The sequence below is a fragment of the Pan paniscus genome, chromosome 4 (assembly GCF_029289425.2).
Source record: "Pan paniscus chromosome 4, NHGRI_mPanPan1-v2.0_pri, whole genome shotgun sequence".
Taxonomy (NCBI): domain Eukaryota; kingdom Metazoa; phylum Chordata; class Mammalia; order Primates; family Hominidae; genus Pan; species Pan paniscus.
In genome coordinates, this window is record NC_073253.2 from 117292435 (window position 1) to 117315331 (window position 22897).

Genomic DNA, 22897 nt, shown 5'->3' on the forward strand with positions numbered 1-22897 from the left:
TAGCACTAATATGTTATTTGATTCTTTGATATTAATTTAGTCTTCTTAATTAGATTGTTTAAGCTCTTTGATAGTAAAAACTATGTTCTTTTTTTAATGTTACACATGGTGCTTATCACAATTCTGAGAATATTAAGTATCGTATCCAAAGAATATTTATTAATGATTAAGTGATAATTTTAGTTGTTCAAAGGCAGTAATATTTTTGTCAGGATGATCTTTGTCTTTAGCATGGATTGATTATACACATATCTTATCTAAGGAGAATATTAACTAGTTCTATTCTCCAACTCTAATTTTAAAGACTATGATAGATTTTATTTTATTCACTTTCAATAGTGTCATTTTTATTTCATTCCCATACATTTATTATATTTTTAAATTTGCAGCCAGATTCTACTGCAACTGAAAGAGCAATTGCCAGACTAGCAGTACATCCTCTTCTGAAGAAAAAGATAGATGTGCTAAAAGGTATGAATTAAATGACTTTTAAGCCATGTACTTAATGTATTTGTAGACTTTGGATAATGGCTATTCACTTATTTTAACTCTTGAGGTTCTATTATAAATATAAGTTTCTTTCAAATATTTACCAGTGTGGAAGGTGTCTGAAAATACAGAAAGTGTGATCTCTGAAGAAAAACCAAATCTGTATTGTTTAATAAATTCTAGTATGTGAACGTATAATACGTAATATATATCTTTTTATATATAATATATACAAGATAAAGTTGAATAGTTTTTTTTAAATATTGACATAACTCATTAGTTTTGGTTTTGCCACTTAGGAACATAACTTTATATATGTTTATTATAAAGTATATTTATAAAATGAAATGTTTTTGTCACATGATACTGAATTTTATGTCTGAAAGCACAGTTTATAATAATGCATTATTATTATATAAATTAAAGTTGCCATTTCCTTTTATTTGTATTCTGTGATGTTTTTACTGTTCTTCATAACTCCAAGACATGAAGAAAACATTTTCTTTTCATTTTCACAATTTAAAATGAATACGTCTGAGCATATCTTATGTTTGGTTTTTAAGAAGTCAAAAGATTTCTTTGTGAATTCAGACCGAGTATATGTATTTAATATCAATTCCAACTGCCCTCTTAAATCTTTTCAAATACTTTTTAAAAATACTGTCCTAAAACAGTCATGTTTTATATGTTTCAGTGCTAAAATGAGTGATGCACTGTTTCTCTTGCAGCTGCTGTACAAGCCTTTAAAGAAGCAAGACAAAATGTTGCTGAAGTTGAGTCATCAAAGAATGCTTCAGAGGACAATCATTCTGAGAATACTTTGTATTCAAATGATAATGGAAGTAATTTACAGCGTGAAGGAACTGTCATCAGTGAGCAAAAAGTCAAAGAAACCAAAATATTGGCGAAGAAACCAATACATAATTCAAAGGAAAAAATAGCCAACATGGAACATGGACCTAAAGCAGTGACTATTGCAAATTCTCCATCAAAGCCTTCAGAAAAGGATTCTGTAGTTTCCCTTGAGTCCCAGAAGACACCTGCTGACCCAAAACTGAAAACTCTAAGTCAAACCAAAAAAAACAAAGGATCTGATAGCTCACTCTCTGGTAACAGTGATGGCGGAGAAGAATTATGTGAAGAAGAGAAGGAATATTTTGATGATAGCACAGAAGAAAGGTTTTACAAGCAGTCTTCCATGTCTGAAGATAGTGATAGCGGTGACGACTTCTTCATTGGGAAAGTCAGACGGACACGAAAGAAGGAAAGTAGTTGTCATTCTTCAGTTAAGGAACAAAAACCACTCGAAAAAGTGTTTCTTGACGATACAGGTGAAACTCATGGGGATACAAGAAATGACAAAACCAAGCCAAGTGCAGAAACCAGAAAGTTAGAATCAGTGTTTTTCCACTCTTTATCTGAATCTAAAAGCTCTAGAAGGTAAGATTCTTTTTCTATTCTGAAATAATCATTAGTTTTTTTTAAAAAAGCTATAAATGTCTACTTGTCCATACATGAAGAGACTATAATTCTAGTTTGTACAACCCATCCTGTTTTTAGACATGGCCCTCTCCAAGGTTGTAGTGGGATATTAGGTACAGATACACATATGGCAATGCCACATTTGCCTAGTTTCATCAGAAAATGAGATGTTATAGCCAAATAATATGCCAGCTAATTTAAATTTTATTCCTTCACTTATCAAAGTTTTGAAACTTTGAAATCTTTTTTGATGAAAAACTTTTGAAAATGTTTCATGTATCTTTCTAAACAGAACTTTCTGAAAAGAATATGGTGTTTTTTCTTGATGATCCAGGACCATTATTGTAAACATCAGTCATTTTACTGTCTAGTACCATTTCAGTATATAAGGCTGCTTGCCCTTAAACTGAGTTTCTCCAGACTGCTTTTTATTTGATGATGTTGCTGTCTCCATCTCTGTTGCTCACCACTTTTCATAGCTGTTCTGTTATAAAACAGTAAGTTTAACTTTATTTGTAATTCCAATTTGATAAAGGATATCTTCACATTTTAGAGTGAAGGTTATGGTTAGCTAATTTCTTCAGTAACAGCTATTAACTGTTTTTGCATATATTTACAAGTCAGGGATAGTCTTTAATGAAATAGAAAAATGTGATGTAAAAATTTTTCAAAAATGTCACAGTATGGCAAAGACATAAAAACGTGTGGAGTGTGGAAATAATTAAAATATTTACTTATATTTTCCAAACTTGCCTCAAAAAGCTGCACTTTTTTCCTCATTTGAAAATGGCACACCACTATCCCTTTACCACAAAATATAAATCTTTTTTTTTTTTTTTTTTTTGAGACGGAGTCTCACTCTATCACCCAGGCTGGAGTGCAGTGGTGTGATCTTGGCTCACTGTAACCTCTGCCTCTCAGGTTCAAGCAATTCTCCTGCCTCAGCCTCCTGAGTAGCTGGGATTATAGGCGCATGCCACCACGCCTAGCTAATTTTTGTTTTTTTTTTGTTTGTTTTTTTTTCTAGTAGAGACGGGTTTCACCATATTGGCCCGGTTAGTGTCGAACTCCTGACCTTGTGATCCACCTGCCTCGGCCTCCCAAAGTGCTGGGATTACAGGCGTGAGCCACCGTGCCCCGCCAAAATGTAAATCTTAATTTTTGTTATATGAGAGTCATTCTTCCTGTGAGAAGACTTTAGAAATTCTTTATCTAGATAATCCCGAAGTGTAAAGGCAAGGTAACCAAGACAAGATATTTCCCATTACAAACAAAATTCTCTTTAAAGGTGGTGAGGGAAATAGGTCCTCATGTGTCTGTAGTAACACTGGATTCTAACAAACCTTTGTTTGATATAGCTACAACCTGGGACTTTCATAATTATTTTATTGTTTGCTGGTGTGACTAAGGAGTATAGTGGCCCTTTGAATTAGTTTTATCATCAATTTTGTTATGTTATTTTCTTAAGATCAGAGGATTTATCTTTAAAAAGTCATAATGGTGTTTTTCTTCTTTTAGAAATTTCAAAGAACAGGCTCCAAAAACAAGATCCCTAGGTATGTATTCACAGTTGCCTGACCTTCATATGCAGTTAAGCTATGTTTTACCAGAGTAAAAGAATGAGAAATTGTTGTTGCTTAATATAGACTGAATGAATTATGTACCCACAGAAATGTTAACAGAGCATCTTATAATTATCAATATAATTTTTTGTTGTTGGTTTTCTTTTTTTCTGTGTCCTGCCAGAGGGAAAGATATAGACAAAATTTATCAGGAAATATTATGTCTATTTAACTTATCTCGAATTAAACCAACACTTTTTTTAAGTAAATTATGTAAGTTATATCTTAATTATTAGTGATCCTAAACACTAACGCCATGCCGTTAAACATTGAATAACAAGTATATTACTTTCTTGGGCAAGAGTATAATCAGAATATTTTCAGATTAATTCATAACAAATCTAAGTTTCATGTATTTGGGTAGAGTGACTTCTTACACAATCCTAGACTTTCACTAACTTAACATAGCAAAAATTCATTTCTCATTTACATCACAGTCCACTGTGATGAATTAGCAGAGAGGCTGTGTTCCATATAGTCATTCAAGGATCAGGCTTCTTCCATCTTTTGGCGTTTTCCTCCTCCAGGTTCCAAATATTCTCCATTTGCCAATAGAAGGGAATGGAGTACATGGAGAATTTTGCAGGTGTTTGTGAGCAAGGCCTGAAAGTAGCAGAAACCAGTTCTGCTCACATATCATTAGCCAGAATTCAGTCACATGACCCCATCTAGCCACAGGGGAGCTAAGAAATGCAGTCTTACTATATATCTAGGAGAAAAGAGGAAGTGGAATTTCGTGAACACATAACTTTTTCTGCCAGTGACCAGACTTTCTATCACCAGATGGCCATTTCACTTTTCCTCCTACACAGAGCACACTTACCTCCTTCCCAAGTCAGCCAACCCAAAGTCACATCCAGTCACTGCATCTAGCTCAAAGTCCAGGATCACTGGTCATGGAGTATTTTCCATCAAATCTCATGGATGAGATTCTTCAAAGTCTGGTGACCTTTGTACCAAAAAGAAATTCATACCATGATATACCATGTATCGAGTAGCAGAACAGGGACAAAGCAATGACAATAAAAACTCTTGATTGCTTAAGGAAAAAATGGAAGGCACACAACAGGTCTACTATCTGAAATTCTGCTGAGCAAAGATTATGAAGGCTCTGAGAGGAACTTCTTTATCCATTGTTCTTCATGGTCCGTGTCTAGGGAGGGTCTTTGTTTCATGGCCACATCTGAGGTGGGTATTTAACATGATCTCTTTGGAGTTTGCCCCAAGTCACTGGTACAAATATAAAATGATGAAGATTGTACAAAGTTCAGCAGAGGTTTTTTCCATCCCAGGCTTGTGATTTCTTTCACTATACACCTCCTCAAAAACTCAGTGGATTTCTGACCTCTGTTTCCTTCAGTCCATCTGTGGGCTAGTTACCGTACTGAAAATTCTTTCTTTGAGCTAGTTCTCAAACTTGTCTTATTTGTTTGTGTTTTGTTTTGTTTTTCCCACTTCCCACTCTCATTCAGCATCTACTGCATTGAAAATTAATCAGATTTGGATGGGAATGCCATACATTTAGTCTTATCTCTGCTCTAGGGCTGAGTTGCTGTGGGCCTTTTATTGCTTAAAACTTTTCTTAGACTTACAGGTTACTGTTTGGGAGTCAAAGGCTTTTCTGAACCTTAAGTTCCCAAATATCTAGATTCTTTTGTTCTCTCTGTTCTCTTTTGTGTAGTGCATTGTCAAGGACAGCCAGTAATACACTGATCTTTTTATTCTTTCCAGCCAGTTACCTTTGTACAGCAAACTCCATAGGCTTGTGACCTGCTTGCCAAGTTATCACTGACAACAGTTTTACCTGTTTCTTTGGCACATAGGTTGCTTACTTCTCATTCTCAGTTATCTGTTTCCTTGCTACCCACCACCGAACTGCTAAGCCAATGCCAAATTTTTATGTTATTGTAATGGTACTTCAGAGTACCAATTTTAGTATTATTCATAGTAGACTACCTGCTAAATCTCAGTGGTTTGTCATCTATCAGTCTGTCTGCTTCTAGGAATTTTATTCTGTCTTGTGCCTCTTGCCTCCTCTGGATCCTAGGAGTTCTCTTCATTCATCAGCGATAGAAAAGTAATGGAAGATTGAATGTGAGGATTTTATGGTCCAGGCCTTTTACTCACATTTTATTGGCCATAACTCAATTAGCCATATGACCTCACCTAACTGCGGCAGGAATGGAAACTATATTCTGATTGTATGCCTAAAAGGAAGATAATACAGGATTTGGCAGAAACATGTCAGTATGCCCCATTTATACCATATATTCACAAACACAGGATAACTGTAAATATAAGACATACCTACATTTTCACAATGAGACTATCCAAATAAAGGGTTTTTTGTGCTTAGCTTGTATGCTTAAAATATTTACCAGTTTATTTACATATACAACTCTATGTAATATATAAAATAATACATTCATTTAGAAATACTGCCTTATTCAAATCTCAGTTTTTATGAAACAGGTTTTTGTTTTGTTTTGTTTTGTTTTATTTTTATTATTATTACACTTTAAGTTTTAGAGTACGTGTGCACAACGTGCAGATTTGTTACATATGTATACATGTGCCATGTTGGTGTGCTGCACCCATTAACTCGTCATTTACCATTAGGTATATCTCCTAATGCTATCCCTCCCCCTTCCCCCCACCCCACAACAGTCCCCGGTGTGTGATGTTCCCCTTCCTGTGTCCATGTGTTCTCATTGTTCAATTCCCACCTATGAGTGAGGACATGCGGTGTTTGGTTTTTTGTCCTTGCGATAGTTTGCTGAGAATGATGGTTTCCAGTTTCATCCATGTCCCTACAAAGGGCATGAACTCATCAGTTTTTATGTCTGCATAGTATTCCATGGTGTATATGTGCCACATTTTCTTAATCCAGTCTATCATTGTTGGACATTTGGGTTGGTTCCAAGTCTTTGCTATTGTGAATAATGCCGCAATAAACACACGTGTGCATGTGTCTTTATAGTAGCATGATTTATAATCCTTTGGGTATATACCCAATAATAGGATGGCTGGGTCAAATGGTATTTCTAGTTCTAGATCCCTGAGGAATCACCACACCGACTTCCACAATGGTTGAACTAGTTTACAGTCCCACCAACAGTGTAAAAGTGTTCCTATTTCTCCACATCCTCTACAGTTTTTTTTTAAACTTTTCATCTCTACAGCCACTCTTTGAATATTGTAACAGACTTCTAGAGCACATGTGATTTGTATAAGATAAGGGTTGTTTTGATTTCTGTCTAGATAATGTTTTGTAAATATTATCCCAAACAGTGTACTGGTTTATATAACATTTTTACATTTGTTTTCTTAAAGAGGTCTTTAAAAGGCTTCTGACAGGCCGAGCACGGTGGCTCATGCCTGTAATCCCAGCACTTTGGGAGGCTGAGGCGGGTGGATCGTCTGAGGTCAGGAGTTCGAGATCAGCCTGACCAATATGTCTCTACTAAAAATACATAAATTAGCCAGGCGTAGTGGCACACGCCTGTAATCCCAGCTACTTAGGAGGCTGAGGCAGGAGAATTGCTTGAACCTGGGAGGCGGAGGTTGCAGTGAGCCAAAATCACACCACTGCACTCCATCCTGGGCAACAGAGCAAGACTCTGTCTTAAAAAAAAGAAGTCTTTTGACAATGATTCCTAACTTGCAATGGAGAAATTACATAGTCATAGGACTGATTAATAAGTCTATATTAATTTTTTTTGTCTCTCTTTTTCTTTCTGATTCTGTCTCCTAAGTTCTGTAAGCAACTAAAATGTGCATTGATGCATATCTTTTCATACTAGTGTATCTTCGCCAAATAAGACTTGGTTCAAAATCATGTAAAATGTTAAGATACTATATGGACTAGAATACAAGTTGCCACCTTCATATCTGGAGATTAACATTACAACTAAAAAAGAACTTTGTCTTATATTCTTGAGTAGACTTAGTACTATTTGCCTTGTAATAACCACTTTTGGTTCAATAACACACGGGAGTGGAATCAACTTATAGCCTTTAAAAATGAGTAAGCACTATCAGTATTGTCAGACTCAGTGGAGTGTCTTAGCTAAGATGTGAATTTTCTGGCTACATCTGCTTCATGTACACAGATATCATAAGCTAATGATGTTCCTTTGAAAATACATGATGCCCTTCTTTTTTGCCTTCCATGCTAGTACAACAGAGTGATTCCTTTCTTTATGTTATTATAAATAAGACAGCACAGCATAAATTAAGAGGCACTCAATAAACATCTACTTATAAGTGTTAGAAAGCATGTGTGTCAAAATCGACTACTTGTATATAAATTTTCAACTTCAAACTATTCCCTGTTAGACTTCAGTTTTAAATTGTGAAATATTCCATTTAAGAAAACAAAACTTCTTTTTTTAACATTGGTTTGAAAAAGATGAACTTTACTTCTCCTATATGCTCTTTAAGTATATAGTTATTATTATTTTTGCTTTCTCTTCCTAGATTTTCCACAGAATGAGCCTCAGATCAAGAATCAGTTTAATAAGAAGCTATCAGGAAGACTTGAAAATACAAAACAGCAATTGCAGCTGCCTCTTCATCCTTCATGGGAAGCAAGCAGAAGGCGAAAAGAACAGCAATCTAATATTGCTGTGTTTCAGGGGAAAAAAATTACGTTTGATGATTGATTAGTGCCTCTTTCTGCAAACTTTTCCATCTAAAAAAAAAAAAATGTTTTTTTTAAGACAGGATCTCATTCTGTTGCCCAGACTAGAGTACAATATTGCAATCACAGCTCACTGCAGCCTCAAACTCCTGGGCTCAAGTGATCCTCCCACCTCTGCCTCCCAAAGGGCTGGGACTGCAGGTGCATGCACTACCATGCCCAGCTTTCTCACCCCAGGCCCTGCAGCTATTACTTAAACTCATATTTGAATAAGTCTCTTGGGGAGAATTATAGAATGTTTGTTTTTGTATTTTTTTTTAAAGTAAATTCAACTTACGCTTATATAAGCCTTTCACAAATCCAATATGTACTTAAATTGATTTTTAATAATATCCCTCAGACTGTTTCCCTTATGAAGTAATTTGGGGATTTTAGTGATCTCATATTTTCTCTTTAGTGCTTATCATGAAATGTACTTCACTGGCTCAGCTCTGTTGTTTCCTTAAACATAAATGTCAATATATATTTAAAATAATAATGGAAACATAGGAAATCAGCTATTTAAACCAGATCACCCTTCTTAAAAATCATTCTTGCTAGCAAACTAAAATAGTAACTTATTATGGATGTACAGATAAATATTAATTTTATTATAGTTTTAAGTACTTGTGATCATGTACTTTTTGATTCTAAAATAGTTGTCTAGGACAATTTTGGGATTCTTAATTATATTTTAGTTAAGAAAATTGTTTAAATATAGCAATACAACCAATAATTCGTTTTATGTTTCACTGCATATAAATATTTCCATTAAATCAAGAATGTATATTATCTAGTTTTTACTAATTTTAAAAATTTTGAGGAATCATAGATTCTAATTTTTAAGAACAAATTCTGAAGGTGGTAAGATTAAAAGAATATTTCCACTAAGCAAAGAAGTTGTAAGATGACTCACTGAGGAAAGGACTGCTTTATACATCACAGTACTGCTATTTAAAAGGAAAACAGAAATTTTTAAATCCCTTCAAATGTTTCACTTTTGCTATGCTGGGAAAAATTTTGAAGTTCTTGGTAAACTGAATAATGCTAATCCATGTTTCCTGCACATTAGTTCCTTTAATGGCAGGGAAGGCCATCTGGTTAACCTGTATTCACAAACTCTCAAGAGTTTCTACTTATTTCAGGAGCTTAAGAATTTAGATAACTCAGCCGGGCGTGGTGACTCATGCCTATAATCCCAGCACTTTGGGAGGCTGAGGCGGGTAGATCGCTAGAGGCAAGGAGTTCAAAACCAGCCTGGGCAACATGGTGAAACCCTGTCTCTACTAAAAATACAAAAAATTATCCAGGCGTGGTGGCCAGCATCTGTAATTCCAGCTACTTGGAAGGCTGAGGCATGAGAATTGCTTGAACCTGGGAGGTGGAGGTTGCAGTGAGCCAAGATTGCACCACTGCACTCCAGCCTGGGTGACAGAGTATGATTGTCTCAAAAAAAAAAAAAAAATTGATAAATAGAATAATGGAATTCAAGAGATTATGCAGAGAGAAAATTATTTTTGCTGTGTCAGATGCATACATTGTTTTTGTACTTCTTTCTTTTAAATTTTATTTTGATATAATTTCAGACTGACAAAAAAGTAAAAGGAAAATGTCTCTGTACCTACCCAGAGTTTGCCAGACTGTGAAGTTGGGGTCACTATCCTCCACACTGCTGAGTCTGTCCAAGACTTTTTACCTCAACTGGAAGGAGTTATGGTCCAAGTAAAAAGTTAAGAGGGAAGAGTTTTAAATTTGTTAGCTGTTAGCTATTAGATTTTGTTACAAGTACTGTTGGACTTTTTCTGGCATGCAGTGAAGTTACTTAGAATCAGATGGTCATTTTGAGGTTTGTGCTTTGTTAGAATGGGTCTACAAGAGCCATTAGTCTAGGGCATTGATTCTCGACTTGGAGTGATTTTCCCCCCAGGGAACATTTGGCAACATCATCTGGAGATATTTTGCATAGTCAAGGGTTGGGGGTGGGAGGGGGCTACATCTAGCAGATACAGGCCTGGGATGCTGCTAAGCTGTCTGTAATATATACACACACACAAAAAGAATTTTATAGCCCAAAATGTTAACAGTGCTAAGGTTGAGAAACCCTGGTCTAGGGTTCATCTGACTCCACTACGAGGCATTACCATTTTAGGAACTCTACCTGATACTGTGACTATCAGGAAATCTTTCTACAATGGCTGGTCAGAACACAAACTATACCTGGGCTTGTGGAAGGCATAGTTCCACCTACTCCTTTCTAGTGTTTAGTTTTTTTCCTGGTCTTAGTTATATTCTTTATACACCTCATGCAGGTTGATCTTCCACTAAAGACTTGAAAGAACCCTTCTACAGAGCTTTGGAGCACTTTTTCTGTGTATTTCCTTCCTCTAGTATTTTGCCTCACAAATTCTAATCACATTGACTTTTCTGAACTCTGAAGTCTGTCTCTAATTTCAGTAAGGCCACTGAGCTCTTTTGGGGTTCTTCTGTCTGCACTATGGTTTGGAAACTTCAGGCAGTGAGCTGGTATACTTGTAGCACTCAAACTCATTTGTTTTTCTTCTGTCAGTTATGGTTATCCTTTGCCACCTGTTCTCCATTGTCTGAAAACTGTTGTTTGGTGTACTTTGTGCAATTTCCTAGTTGTTTAATATAGAAGGGCAAATCCAGTCCATGGATTTTAAATTAAGTCCTTCATTATTTTAGTGCTCAAATTCTACTTAATTTGGCCAGTGGGAGCCTCCACAAGCTGTCTCCTATGTCCTTTTAACATGTAAGTTCTTTAATAGTGAGAAAATTGATTACCATTATCGAGGATATATTTACATATTTGAAAGTTCAACCCTAGAATACATACACAAGCTAGTTTCAGAATTGCTAAGTGATAGCTCTGCAAAACAGAAGCCTACTAGCCAGAGTTCAATATTTGTTTAGAGCTCTTTAAAAGTTACCTGGGGTAATAACAGCTAAAATGGCAGGGTAAGAACATCCAAAAAATGTTTCTCTCTATGAAAGCAATAAGAAAACTGTCCAAACTATCAGAATCAACCTTTCAGAACTCTAGAATTAACCAAAGGCTTGCAGCAATCCAAGAAGTATTTACTAAAGAAAAAATATCTGAATCTTGAATCTAAATCTTGATAAGAACAGGGATCATTGTGAAACCTTGCCTTATTCTAATCTGCTTCCCAGATTCATGATAGCTGTGAAAACCAACAGCCCATGATCATAGTGCAAACCAGCAGCCTGGCAGCCACTGGAGGGAGTTCAGAACAGGGTTGGAGTTTCTTCAGACACATTCCCTGAGTACTGTCATTATTTGACCTGACCGATGGTTAACTGGAAGGCTTAACTTGCAATGCTATATTTGTTTCATCTGAGTTAGAGCTTGCCCAGTGAGATAAGCTTTTTCCCAGAGATTGTTTTTCAAAAACAATTAGAGGCTTTTTTTTTTTTTTTAACATCAAGACTGCCTTAGGCAGTGAGTAACAGTTGGGGTAAACAGTAAATTAACCAAAAACTAAGTACGTTAAAATAGCGTCTTTAATGTCTTTTTTGAGTAAGTCTGAAGTCTGGGCTTCCTCAGGGAATTTCTATTGCTTTTTTTCTATTACTCTTTTTAACCAAAAGTAACCACACTACTAAGCTTAATGAATCAGAGATTTCAACGACCATACACAACAAAGAATATAGACCTTACACATAAATAGTTCAGAAAGGTTGAACAACTAAAAGATAGGGACTTTGATAAGTTATGACATATTTTTTTGGAATCAAGGAGATTATGTACATGCATAAAGCTGTGTGCATACTCAGGAAAAAGCTGAGAAGGCCCTAAACTCTCACCAATGGCTGACCTTGAGGCACTGCATAAGTAGGTGAAGGCTAAGGAGAAGCTGTTAACTTGTGGCTAAGTATTAAAGGTGTGCCACAACACGCAGAGTCCCCAATACAAAGAGAAGTATTGATTCCAGGCATTTAAGGAAATCTGTCCAATTATTAGCACACTACTAAGCATATGAATCAGATATTTCATACCCAACAAAGAATATAGACTTTACAAATATATAGTTCAGAAAGGTCAGTAAACAGCAAAATATAACAACAACAGCAAAACCTGGTGAGGAAAGGGAGTCTGATTTACAGAGTTGTAACATGTTATTTAAAATGTCCAATTTTCACCAAAAAATTATGAGACATGCACAAAAACAAGCAAGAATGGTCCATGCACTGATGGGGAAAAAAGCAATAGAAATTCCCTGAGGAAGCCCAGACTCCAGACTTACTCAAAAAAGACATTGAAAATGCTATTTTAAATATGTTCAAAGAACCAAAGTAAACTATGCCTAAAGATCTAAGAGGAAGCCTGAGAACAATGTCTCACCAAATAGAGAAAATCAATAATGAGATAGAAATTACGAAGAAAAGCCAAAAAGGAACGGACAGATTCTCAGAGACCTGTGGGACACTGTCAAATGTACCAACATAGGCATGATGAAAGTCTCATGTCAACCAGAATTTTCACCCATAGCCATACATGCCCAAGAGAATTGAAAACATGTAATACTTGAATGTGAATGTTCATAGTGGCATAATAGCTAAAAAAAAAGAATCCAAATATCCATCATCTGATGATGAGTAAACAGTGTGGTTTATACGTACAGTGGACTGGATTCAGGCATAAAAAGGAATGAAGTATTGATACAGACTACAACGTGAATGGATGAGCCTTAAGAATATCATGCTAACAAAGAAGCTAAACACACAATATGGTTCCACTTATATGCAATGTCCAAAATAAGTAAATCCATAGAGACTGAAAATAGATCAGTGATTGCTAGGAGCTGGGAGAGGGAAGAATAGCGGGTGCATGCTAATGAGTCTGACATTTATTTTTAGAAAGATGAATGTATTCTGGAATTGGATAGCGCTGATTATACGACCTTGTGAATATACAAGATCCACTGAACTGCACTTTAAAAGGGTGAATATTGTGTGAATCATATCTCAATTTAAAAATATATATATAAAGTTCCCTGGGTGAATACTGGTTTCCCTCCTCCCTTCAGTATATGTAGTACTTCATTTGAAATGTAGTGAAATTTATATGGTTCTGACAGTATTTTATTTTAATGATTTTTCCTCCATCCTTTGTAGTTTTTTTTTTTTCCTTTATGTATATGAAACGGCAACACTGTTCGTGAAGTCAGAGCTACACAAAATACTATAATCGGAGGAGTGACTACTCTCCCCTTTCCCATTGTTTGTTCTTTCCACCCCATTCCCGCCCATCCCCTGTAAACAATAAATCTCATTAATCCCTGATAAATTCTTCCTGTGTTCCTGTTTGCACAGATGAACAAATATATGTCTATTTTTCTTACCTCATATTCTTTCTTATGCAAAAATTAGCAGTCTCTACATGATTACGTGAACTTTGCCTTTTTCATTTAAAATATATCCTGGCAATCACTGCAGATTTGTTCATAGAGATCTTCCTCATTTAAAAAATTGTCTTATAGTACTCCACTGGGTAAATGTATAAGAATTTACTAAACCACTCTTCTATCTATGGGTATGTGGATTATTTTCACATTGTGCAATTACAAACAATGTTGCAAAGGAAATATATGAAAAAACAGTATGTATTTCATGTTGTTGCAGGTCTGTCTTCAGGGTAAATTTCTGGAAGTGGGAATGTTGTGTCAGAATGTAAATGCATGTGTAGTTTTGTTGAAAATTGCTAAGTTCCCCTCCATGAAGGTATGTATGCCCACTGCAGTGTATGACAGAGGCCTATTTTCCCATCACCTCTTTGTTTTTTTATTTGTTTCTTTGTTTTTGTTTTTGTTTTTCTTTTGTTTGTTTTGAGATGGAGTCTGGCTCTGTTGCCTCCCATGACCTCTTTGTGACAGTAAGATGGGTAAGAAATATTACCTCTGTGTAATTTGGCTATGTATTGCTTACTCTTTGGGAGGATAGTTGAATGCTTTTTAATGTTTAAGGACCACTTTTGTATCAATTTTTTGATTTTTTTTTTTTTTTTGCCCATTTTTCCACTGGTGAGGGTTTTTTTTTCCTTTTTCCCCCTAATTTTTAAGGTTTATTTATTATATATTAGGGATAGTAGCCCTTTACCTGTTTTATGTACTGCAAATATTTTTCCCAATTTGTCAATTGTCTTGATTTTATGTTGTTTTTCTATCATGTTATTTCTTTTTCTGCCATTTATTTCTGCCATATAATCAGGTGCATGAGTTTCTCTTTTAATTTCCTTTTATTCCATTTTTACAAATGTGTTGAGAAAAATAGTTCAAAAATCTTTCCTTACAACAGTTTGCTTGCTTTGCTTGCTACTTCATCCAATATCAGTATTGTGTCAATATTGTGCTTTTGCTTTTTTTTTTTTTTTGAGGTAAAGTCTCACTGGAGTGCACTGGTGCCATCTTGGCTCACTGCAACCTCTGGCTCTCGGGTTCACGCAGTTCTCCCTGCCTCAGCCTCCCCGTTAGCTGGGATTACAGGCACCTGTCACCACGCCTGGTTTTTTATAGTTTTAGTAGAGATGGCATTTCACCGTGTTGGCCAGGCTGGTCTCGAAATCCTGACCTCAGGTGATCTACCTGCCTCAGCCTCCCAGAGCGCTGGGATTACATGTGTGAGCCCCCACGCCCAGCCGGTGCTTCTGCTTTCTTGTTTCCATTTGCCTGGAAGACCTTAGATATTCTTTTATTTTCAATCTTTTTTTGTTGTTGTTGTTTTTTTTTTTTGAGACAGAGTCTTGCTTCATTGCCCAGGCTGGAGTGCAGTGGCACGATCTCGGCTCACTGCAGCCTCTGCCTCCTGGGTTCCAGCAATTCTCGGTAGCTGGGATTACAGGTGCACGCCACCACGCTCAGCTAATTTTTGTGTTTTTAGTAGAGATGGTGTTTTGCCATGTGGGCCAGGCTGGTCTGGAACTCCTGACCTCAGGTGATCCACCCGCCTCAGCCTCCCATGGTGCTGGGATTACAGGCGTGAACCACCGCGCCCGGCCTATTTTTAGCCTTTCTAAATAATTGTTTTAGGTGTTTCTCTTGAATAGAGCATATAGTTGGTTCTTTATGAAGCCAAATGAAGATCTTTTCCATTTAATAAATGAAGTAAGCCCTTTCACATGTGTTAAGATGAATATGTTTGCTGTCAACCCTGCCAGATTTTATGCTGTAATTATTATATTTATTACATTTAGTCTGTTTTTTGTTATAATGTGTTTACTGTGCTCTCCTTTAAAAACAAAATCTTAAATTTGGTATTTAGGAAGGTTTATGTTTCTGTTGTCCTTTTGCTTATACTTTTTTTAATGCCCTTAGCGCCCCCCCATTTTTTATTTAGAATCTGTATTGTCCATCTTTAATGACATTCTTTAACTTTCACATGTTGCTTAAATACCAGTTATTGAGTTTTCCTACTTTCCTTTTTTCATCTACCTTCTCTTCCTATTTTTAGTTGCATCATTTTTTATTCATCAGAACATACAGCACAAAACAAATAGCATTATCGTATAACCTATTATTATTATACCCTGTTCTCACCTTAATTTTGATCTGAGATTTGCAATTAAGTATATTTAATGCAAAATTGCTGAAGTTTCTCTAGTCATTTTTTTGTTTGAATAAAGTTTATTTTCTAGCAGATTTCTTAAAAAAAAAAGACTCATGGAAAGAATTTTTTGAGCTCTTGATGTTTAAAAGTTTTTCTGTAGTTTTGATACTTAAAGAACCATGGCTAAATCTTGGGATTGTTACTCTTAGTGATCCTGCCACTCTTCCTTGTGACAGCAAAACTCTTCACTGTATCTTTGATAAATCTTTTCCAGGAGTGTCTCTTGCCCCTTTCCCAATTAGGAGATGTATCTATTTGTCTGGGCACAGGATAGCTTTCTGTCCCTTTCCAGGGATACAGGGTTTTTTGTTGTCGTTGTTGTTGTTTTTTCTATTACCCTTTCACAAGTCACAGTGAGTCTTCACCTGTGTCCTGGGTGACAGTGTTTGATGTCCTTCCTTCCAGTGGCTTAAGTTTTTGTTGTTGTTTGTTTGTTTGTTCCAGTAGGGAAAAAGGGTCCTAGTGGAGATTTGTATCTTTCCTACAGCAGCAGCCCCTCCTCTTTCAGGCCTACATCCTCAACAGTTTTATCTGCCCTGTCTCCCATCTTTCTCCTGAGTGTCCAGTGTAGGCTCATATCTATGAGCCTAAGATTAGATGCAAATTCCCCTTATGTCAGCAGCTCTCAGGGCTTCATAGTCTCAAGTTAGCCCACATTCAGCTGCAGCAATTCGTCAAAAACTTTAATCAAATACTTCTTACCTTTATGGCAACCCCATCTTCCTTCTGTGCTCTGTCACAAGTGAGGCAGTGCTCTTAAATCTTGTTCCTAGGAGGTGCTTGTACTTCCCTAGATCTCTGGCTGCTTGGTTTTCTGACTACCACATCTCTTTGTTGGATTCAAGAAAAGTTATGATTTTGTAATTTTTTCTATTAGAATTTTTAGAGTGGAAATAATGATCATTCCAGCTTACTATATTCTATGCCCCAGTTTCATTTTTATGGTATCTTTTGTGCTGTATAAGTGTTTTTATGTAACCAAATTTATCAATCACTTCAATTTGCCATCTGTTTTTTATCTTATGTAAGAGAGCCTACCCTTGTTGGACAATGCAATCTACCATAAGCCTTGAGCTTCCACAGGTTCTCGCAAAGTATACCAAGAGCTCAAAGCCCTGTTCACCTTTTACCTGGGTCATTTTTCAGGATTTTATTTGCACTGAGCAAGCTTGAGGAATGAGTAGCATCTCCTCCAGGACAAAAATCAGTCAAGTTCAATACTCCTCTCCTGCAGTGAATCTACAGGTATCAAACAAATGATGGTCCTTTGTGTTTTCCCCATAGGACTTGGGAGCATACAAGTATACAGGAAGGGGTTAACTCAGCTGGCCAGGGTTGCTCAAACTCTGCACATTCCCAAGATATGCTTGTCTTCCAGACTGGTTCTTGGTCAGCTCCTGGGAGATGAGCTCTGAACTAACAATTCTTTGTGATAAGAGCATTTTTGTATGCATAAGGCCTTGGACCTTCTAATACCACTTTGATCAGCTAGTTTTATCTAAGTGATTTATGGTGAGTACTGATCTGTGCTCTGGGAGACTGGAGTCTGAGTAGCTGAGGTCAATCATACAGGTGATTTATATCTATGTGACTGACCCCCCCATTAAAAACCATAGACCCCAAGCATCAGGTGAGCATCCTAGTTGGCAACACTTTGCACAAGTTGTCACACATTGTGCTGGGAGAAATAAGTACATCCTGAGAAAGGCCTGTCTTTGGGACTGGCTCTTGGACAGCTCCTGGAAGATGACCTCTGAGCCTTTTGCGAACGTGGTACCGATTTGATCAGACAGTTTATGTTAACAATGTGATTTATGGTGAACATTTCTTTCTCTGGGAGGCTAGAGATGGAGTAGCTGAGTTCAGTCCTGTAAGTGATTTACGCCTATGTGATTGACGCTGTGTAAAAACCTTGAACACCAAGGCTCAATGTGAGCTGCCCTGGTTGACAACATTAGTACATGTTTTCACACATCATTTTTGGAGTGTGTCCATATGACTCAACTGGGAGAGGACACCTGGAAGCTTGCCCCTGCCCCTGTTTTGTCCTAGGTTTTGCCCCATGTACATTTTCCCTTTGCTGATTGTAATCTATATCCTTTAATCTGTGATAAACGATGACTATGAGTATAGCAGCATTTTCTGACTCCTGTGAGTTTTTTTTTTTTTAAGAGACGGAGTTTCACTCTTGTTGCCCAGGCTGGAGTGCAATGGCGTGATCTCGGCTCACTGCAACCTCTGCCTCCCTCCCGGGTTCAAGCAATTCTCCTGCCTCAGCCTCCCGAGTAGCTGGGATTACAGGCATGCACCACCATGCCTGGCTAATTTTGTATTTTTAGGAGAAACGGGGTTTCTCCATATTGATCAGGCTGGTCTCCAACTCCCGACCTCAGGTGATCCGCCCGCCTTGGCCTCCCAAAGTGCTGGGATTATAGGCGTGAGCCACTGTGCCCAGCCTCCTGTGAGTCTAGTGAATCATTGAGCCTCAGGGTGGTCTTAGGGACCCCCAACCCAATGGGGAGACTGACACAAACATCATGCTCACACTCTGCCTCTTGTTTTTGCCATGACTAATAAAATTATTTGTCTCTAATCCAGGACCACGTGTCTTCTGCCGGCATCCCTAAAATTGTTGCAGGCTAACTTAGTAGCTTGCAGGTAGGGTAAACTCCCATTCCTCATAGAATTCTTATCATCTTCAAATTATTCCATGTTTTCCTCTTGTATTTTTATAGCTATATGTTTAAATGTAGCTCTCTCTTTTTTATTTTATTTTTTTCATTTTTTAGAGTCTTACTCTGTCGCTATGTTGAAGAGCAGTGGCGTAATCATAGCTCACTGCAGCCTTGGACTCCTGGACTCAAGGAATCCTCCTAAGTAGCCAGGATTACAGCCACATGCTAACACACCTGGCTATTCAGTTTTTATTTTGTATTCTTTTTTTTTTTTTTTGGTAGAGATGGAGCCTCACCACGTTGCCACGTTGCCCAGGCTGATCTCAAACGCCTGGCTTCAAGTGATTCTTCCACCTTGATTTCCCAAGGTACTGGGATTATACGCATGAGCCACAGTGCTTGGCCTGAATGTAGCTCTTAATCCATCTGGATTTACCCCTGTGTGTTCTGGCAGAGATTGGCAAACTAATTGATCAAACCAATAATTGATTGGTATACTAATTGATCAAACCAATTAGTATACAGCTAATCTACATTTTCCAACCCCTCTTGATGTTAGGTTTGGGTCATGTGACTTAGGAATTGCTTAATCCTTAAGTGGAATGTGGATGAAAACTATCTGAGCCATTTCCAGGTGTGGCCCATCAAATCTCATATCTCCCACTCATTTTTTATGTCTTAGATGGATGCCTACCTTTTTAAGATGAAGGAATAATTATCACAATTATCAGCCTAAATAATGCTATTTGGACTTAAGTGATCATCAAATAAACATCCGTTTTGTTAAACCAATGAGAGTGGAATTTTTTGTTATAGTACAGGTAGCACTATTCTGATAGAGAAATTGGTGCTAGAAAAATGATACTCCTATAGGGGTGGGGGATGGGGAAGAAGCCCAAAATATAGGCTCTGGCACAGGGTCGGGAGGAAAATGACTAGCCAGGGCTAAAAAATGAGATTCATGTCATACAGTGACAAAACAGTTATTAAAATGGTCATCTGCAATTTTTTAGAAGGTGGGCCACATGGTTCCTAACCCTATAGCTCTAGGAAAAAAGACTGGAAAATGAAATGTTATTAGTGAGTGTTGGGCTGTGGGAATCATTTACTAGTTTGCAAGCAAAACAAAAATGAAAAGCAAAGGATGGAAAATCACTGCTTCCAGTCCCAAGTGATAAGAGATTGTGTACAAAGATCCACTGAGACTCCTGGCTCCAGCATAGACCTGAGTAAGGGTGTGCAATTTCCTTCCAAACATGATAGCCTTTAAGGCTTAAGGGCAAAGGAAGGAAAATGCAAGGCAGGCTTGAAAACTTTATTTAGGAAAGAACTTTAAGAGATGCTACCAATGTATGTAATAGAATAGACACCCTCCTCTCAAAAACTATAGTCATTTGCCTGTTTTTGGTGCCAAAGTAATTGCAAGACTGGACTCCATCAGCCTTTGAATGTTCTATCGTTAAATGTACTTTGGGGCTCCCAAACTTTGTCAGGGAAGAGATGGGATGCAAAAACTATAAAAACCCCCAAGGAGGGTACACTCTCCATCATTTATTTCAAATGCGGCATACGGTAATCATGAAAAAAAAAATCTCCAAGAGGATGGCTCTAGTGCTTTGAAAAACAATGAACAAGTACTTCCTTCCGGATAGCAAAATTAAAATCAAAGAAATGCCCTTACTCCTGGATCAGAGGACTTCAAAATGCTTGCTAGTGAGATATCATAACTATAACAGAACTGTGTGTCCTCTGTATCTCTCATATTCCGTAATGGGAATGGCAGCTTCTATTATAAATTTGTCCTTACTCATCCTAGTATGCTGGGCCTGGTGGCAGGGGAGAAATTTCTATAACTGGTGTTTAAGAAGGTATATCCAGAATTGATGGAAAGAACCATGCTTCATTCAGAGATCTTGGACTTTGAGCTGGTTATAGTAACTGGATGGAACTTTGAATTGCCTCTGTTGAGGAAGGAGGGTGTATGTTCTGGGTGTGGTAGGATATTTGGTAACCAGAATGACATAGTATGTTAAAAACTGGCTAAGTGCTTACTGAATCTATTTCTTCTTTCCTTAGGCACCTGGGCAAATAATATTTCCCAGCCTCCGTAAAGTTAGGCAAATTCTGGCCAGTGGAATACAGGTAAAATGATTGCATGATTTTCACCTTCCCCACAAAACTTTCCAGGTAATCTTCCCCACTTCTTCCATTATTTCCCAGACAGACGTTGATATACTGGGCAATTTTCAAGATAGAGTTTGAAGATGGTGAAGTTTCTGTTTGCTGGGTTCTCTGAATAATTGCATTGAGCAGATCCTCCCAAGTCCATCCAGTCTTTACACAAGCAAAAAATGAATGAGTATTGAAGTGACTGAGATTTAGGGAGTTTATCTGTTACTGTGGTTAGGATTATCCTTACACATATATGATATATGGTTGAGATCTAACTATTCTATTTTGTCCAAAATGAATAATGTTCTAATGCTATATTTGAGTAATTGGGTTATCCTTATTTGAAATGTCACCATATAATCATGTAAATGTTCCTGGAGACTCTTTTAGCTTATCTCTTTATCTGATCCAGTATTACATTTTAAACTATTATACCTTTATATTTTATTCAGATAACCAGTAGCTTGGTTTATCCATAAATCTTTTCCCCCAAATTTCCTTAGCTATTCTTATACCTTTTCTTTACAAATAATTTTTTAATCAATTTGTGAAATTTTATTTTTTTAATAATGTTGGGTCATTACTTTTGATTAATTTTAGGAATTATTTGTAACCTGGGAAGTATTTGTATTTCAAACATCTCTTTTTGTTATTCTCTAATTAGTTGCATAAAATCATGGATTTGTCTGTGTGAATTGGGCCTATACTATAGAATTGTAGAACAAATTATATGTACGGGAACATATTCAGTAGCCTAAGTATGATATCATCCTGCAAAAATTAAGTAGCCTTTAGCTGAATACTGGAATGTTGTTTGTACTTTGAACATGTGTTTCTCTTCAAGGGAAAACTTGTTTTGAAAGAAAGTCATTCTCCATGTTGTTTTCAGGATAAAATTAAAAGGATGTTTTTCAGTAAAGACAGCCAAAGCTTAGAGGGTCAATAAAGGGAGGAGGGTATTTGTGTTTATTTTTCAACTGACTACGGTATGAATACTCAATGCTTAGCTTTGCTGTCTCTATCTGGACAGAAGTTCACAGCCTTCACATACACCAACAAACAAGCAATTTAGCTCGTATTTGAAATAGGTGTGAATTAGTTGATATCGTAGGCACCAGCTGTGGTAAAGGAGAGGTTGTCAGGCCCTATCAAATTTTTAAAGATTTACAAGCACTAAAATTGCACAATTAATATACCTAAAGTGTATGTTCTTGAGTGCTTGAATTTATGTTCTGCACTTTAATACCTGCAAGCCTCCCTCCCTCAATTTTTCAGATCTCTGTTCAAAGGTCATCTTGTTAGAGTGAACTTCTCCGACTTCAGTTAGAAAGTATCAACTGGTTATTTCCTCCTTTTTGCTTTTTCTTCTATGACATTCATCACCTAACATATATAAGTTTATATAGTTTTCAGCCTCCTCCATCTAGAATATAGATTTGTGGATTAGGGACAATTTTGAACAGTGGTTGATACATAGTAAGTGCTCAGTTAAATATTTGCTTTTCAAAAATATGCATAAGTTTTTCAGTTTATCAATGACTCATATGGTTGAATAGCTGTAGTCACCAGTTAGGAGGCTATTAGAATAATCTAAATGAGAGATAGGGTGGCTTGGGCTTGAGTAGTAGCAGTGGAGAATGAGAATGGGAGAGAGAGTGGTGGATATTTGATTATATAGAAAGGAATGAATCAATCCCCTAAGGAAAGTATGGTAGAGTAATTGAAATAAGAAACAGTATGATTACTGGGCAGCATTTGGGGCCCATTTGAACTTTACCATAATTGATTTAAAGTGAAAGCAATCAGTATAGGCATTTGTATTTTTATTTCTGTGATATGCTTTTTTTTTTAACCATATCTATTTTGGGCTCTTGGTCTTTTTCGTTATTGGTTTGTGGGAGCTCCTCATATGTTAAAGGAATTAGCCCTTTGCCTACCATGACTTGCAAAGAATTTTCATTTTCTCATTTGCCTTTTAGCTTTAATTTTTTTTCAAACAGAATATTTCATTTTATTCATGTTATAAATGTGGTCTGATCTTTTACATTCTAATTGGCTGTTGGTGGTATATGTGAAGGTTATGAACTCCTATATACTGATAATTTTCTCAGCCACCTTACAAAACTCTCACTATT

The 22897-nt window shown here is 36.7% G+C and overlaps 1 protein-coding gene across 1 annotated transcript in view; it reads left to right on the forward strand.

The window, feature by feature from the left end:
* SRFBP1 (serum response factor binding protein 1) overlaps positions 1 to 19378 on the forward strand; it is a 72401-nt gene extending 53023 nt beyond the window's left edge. Inside the window, exons 5-8 of the mRNA XM_003826702.5 lie at positions 390 to 471; positions 1218 to 1929; positions 3490 to 3527; positions 8073 to 19378. Coding sequence (XP_003826750.1) covers positions 390 to 471; positions 1218 to 1929; positions 3490 to 3527; positions 8073 to 8257 — 1017 coding nt within the window. The 3' untranslated portion in view covers positions 8258 to 19378. The remainder of the gene's footprint in view (positions 1 to 389; positions 472 to 1217; positions 1930 to 3489; positions 3528 to 8072) is intronic.
* Positions 19379 to 22897: the final 3519 nt, after the last annotated feature.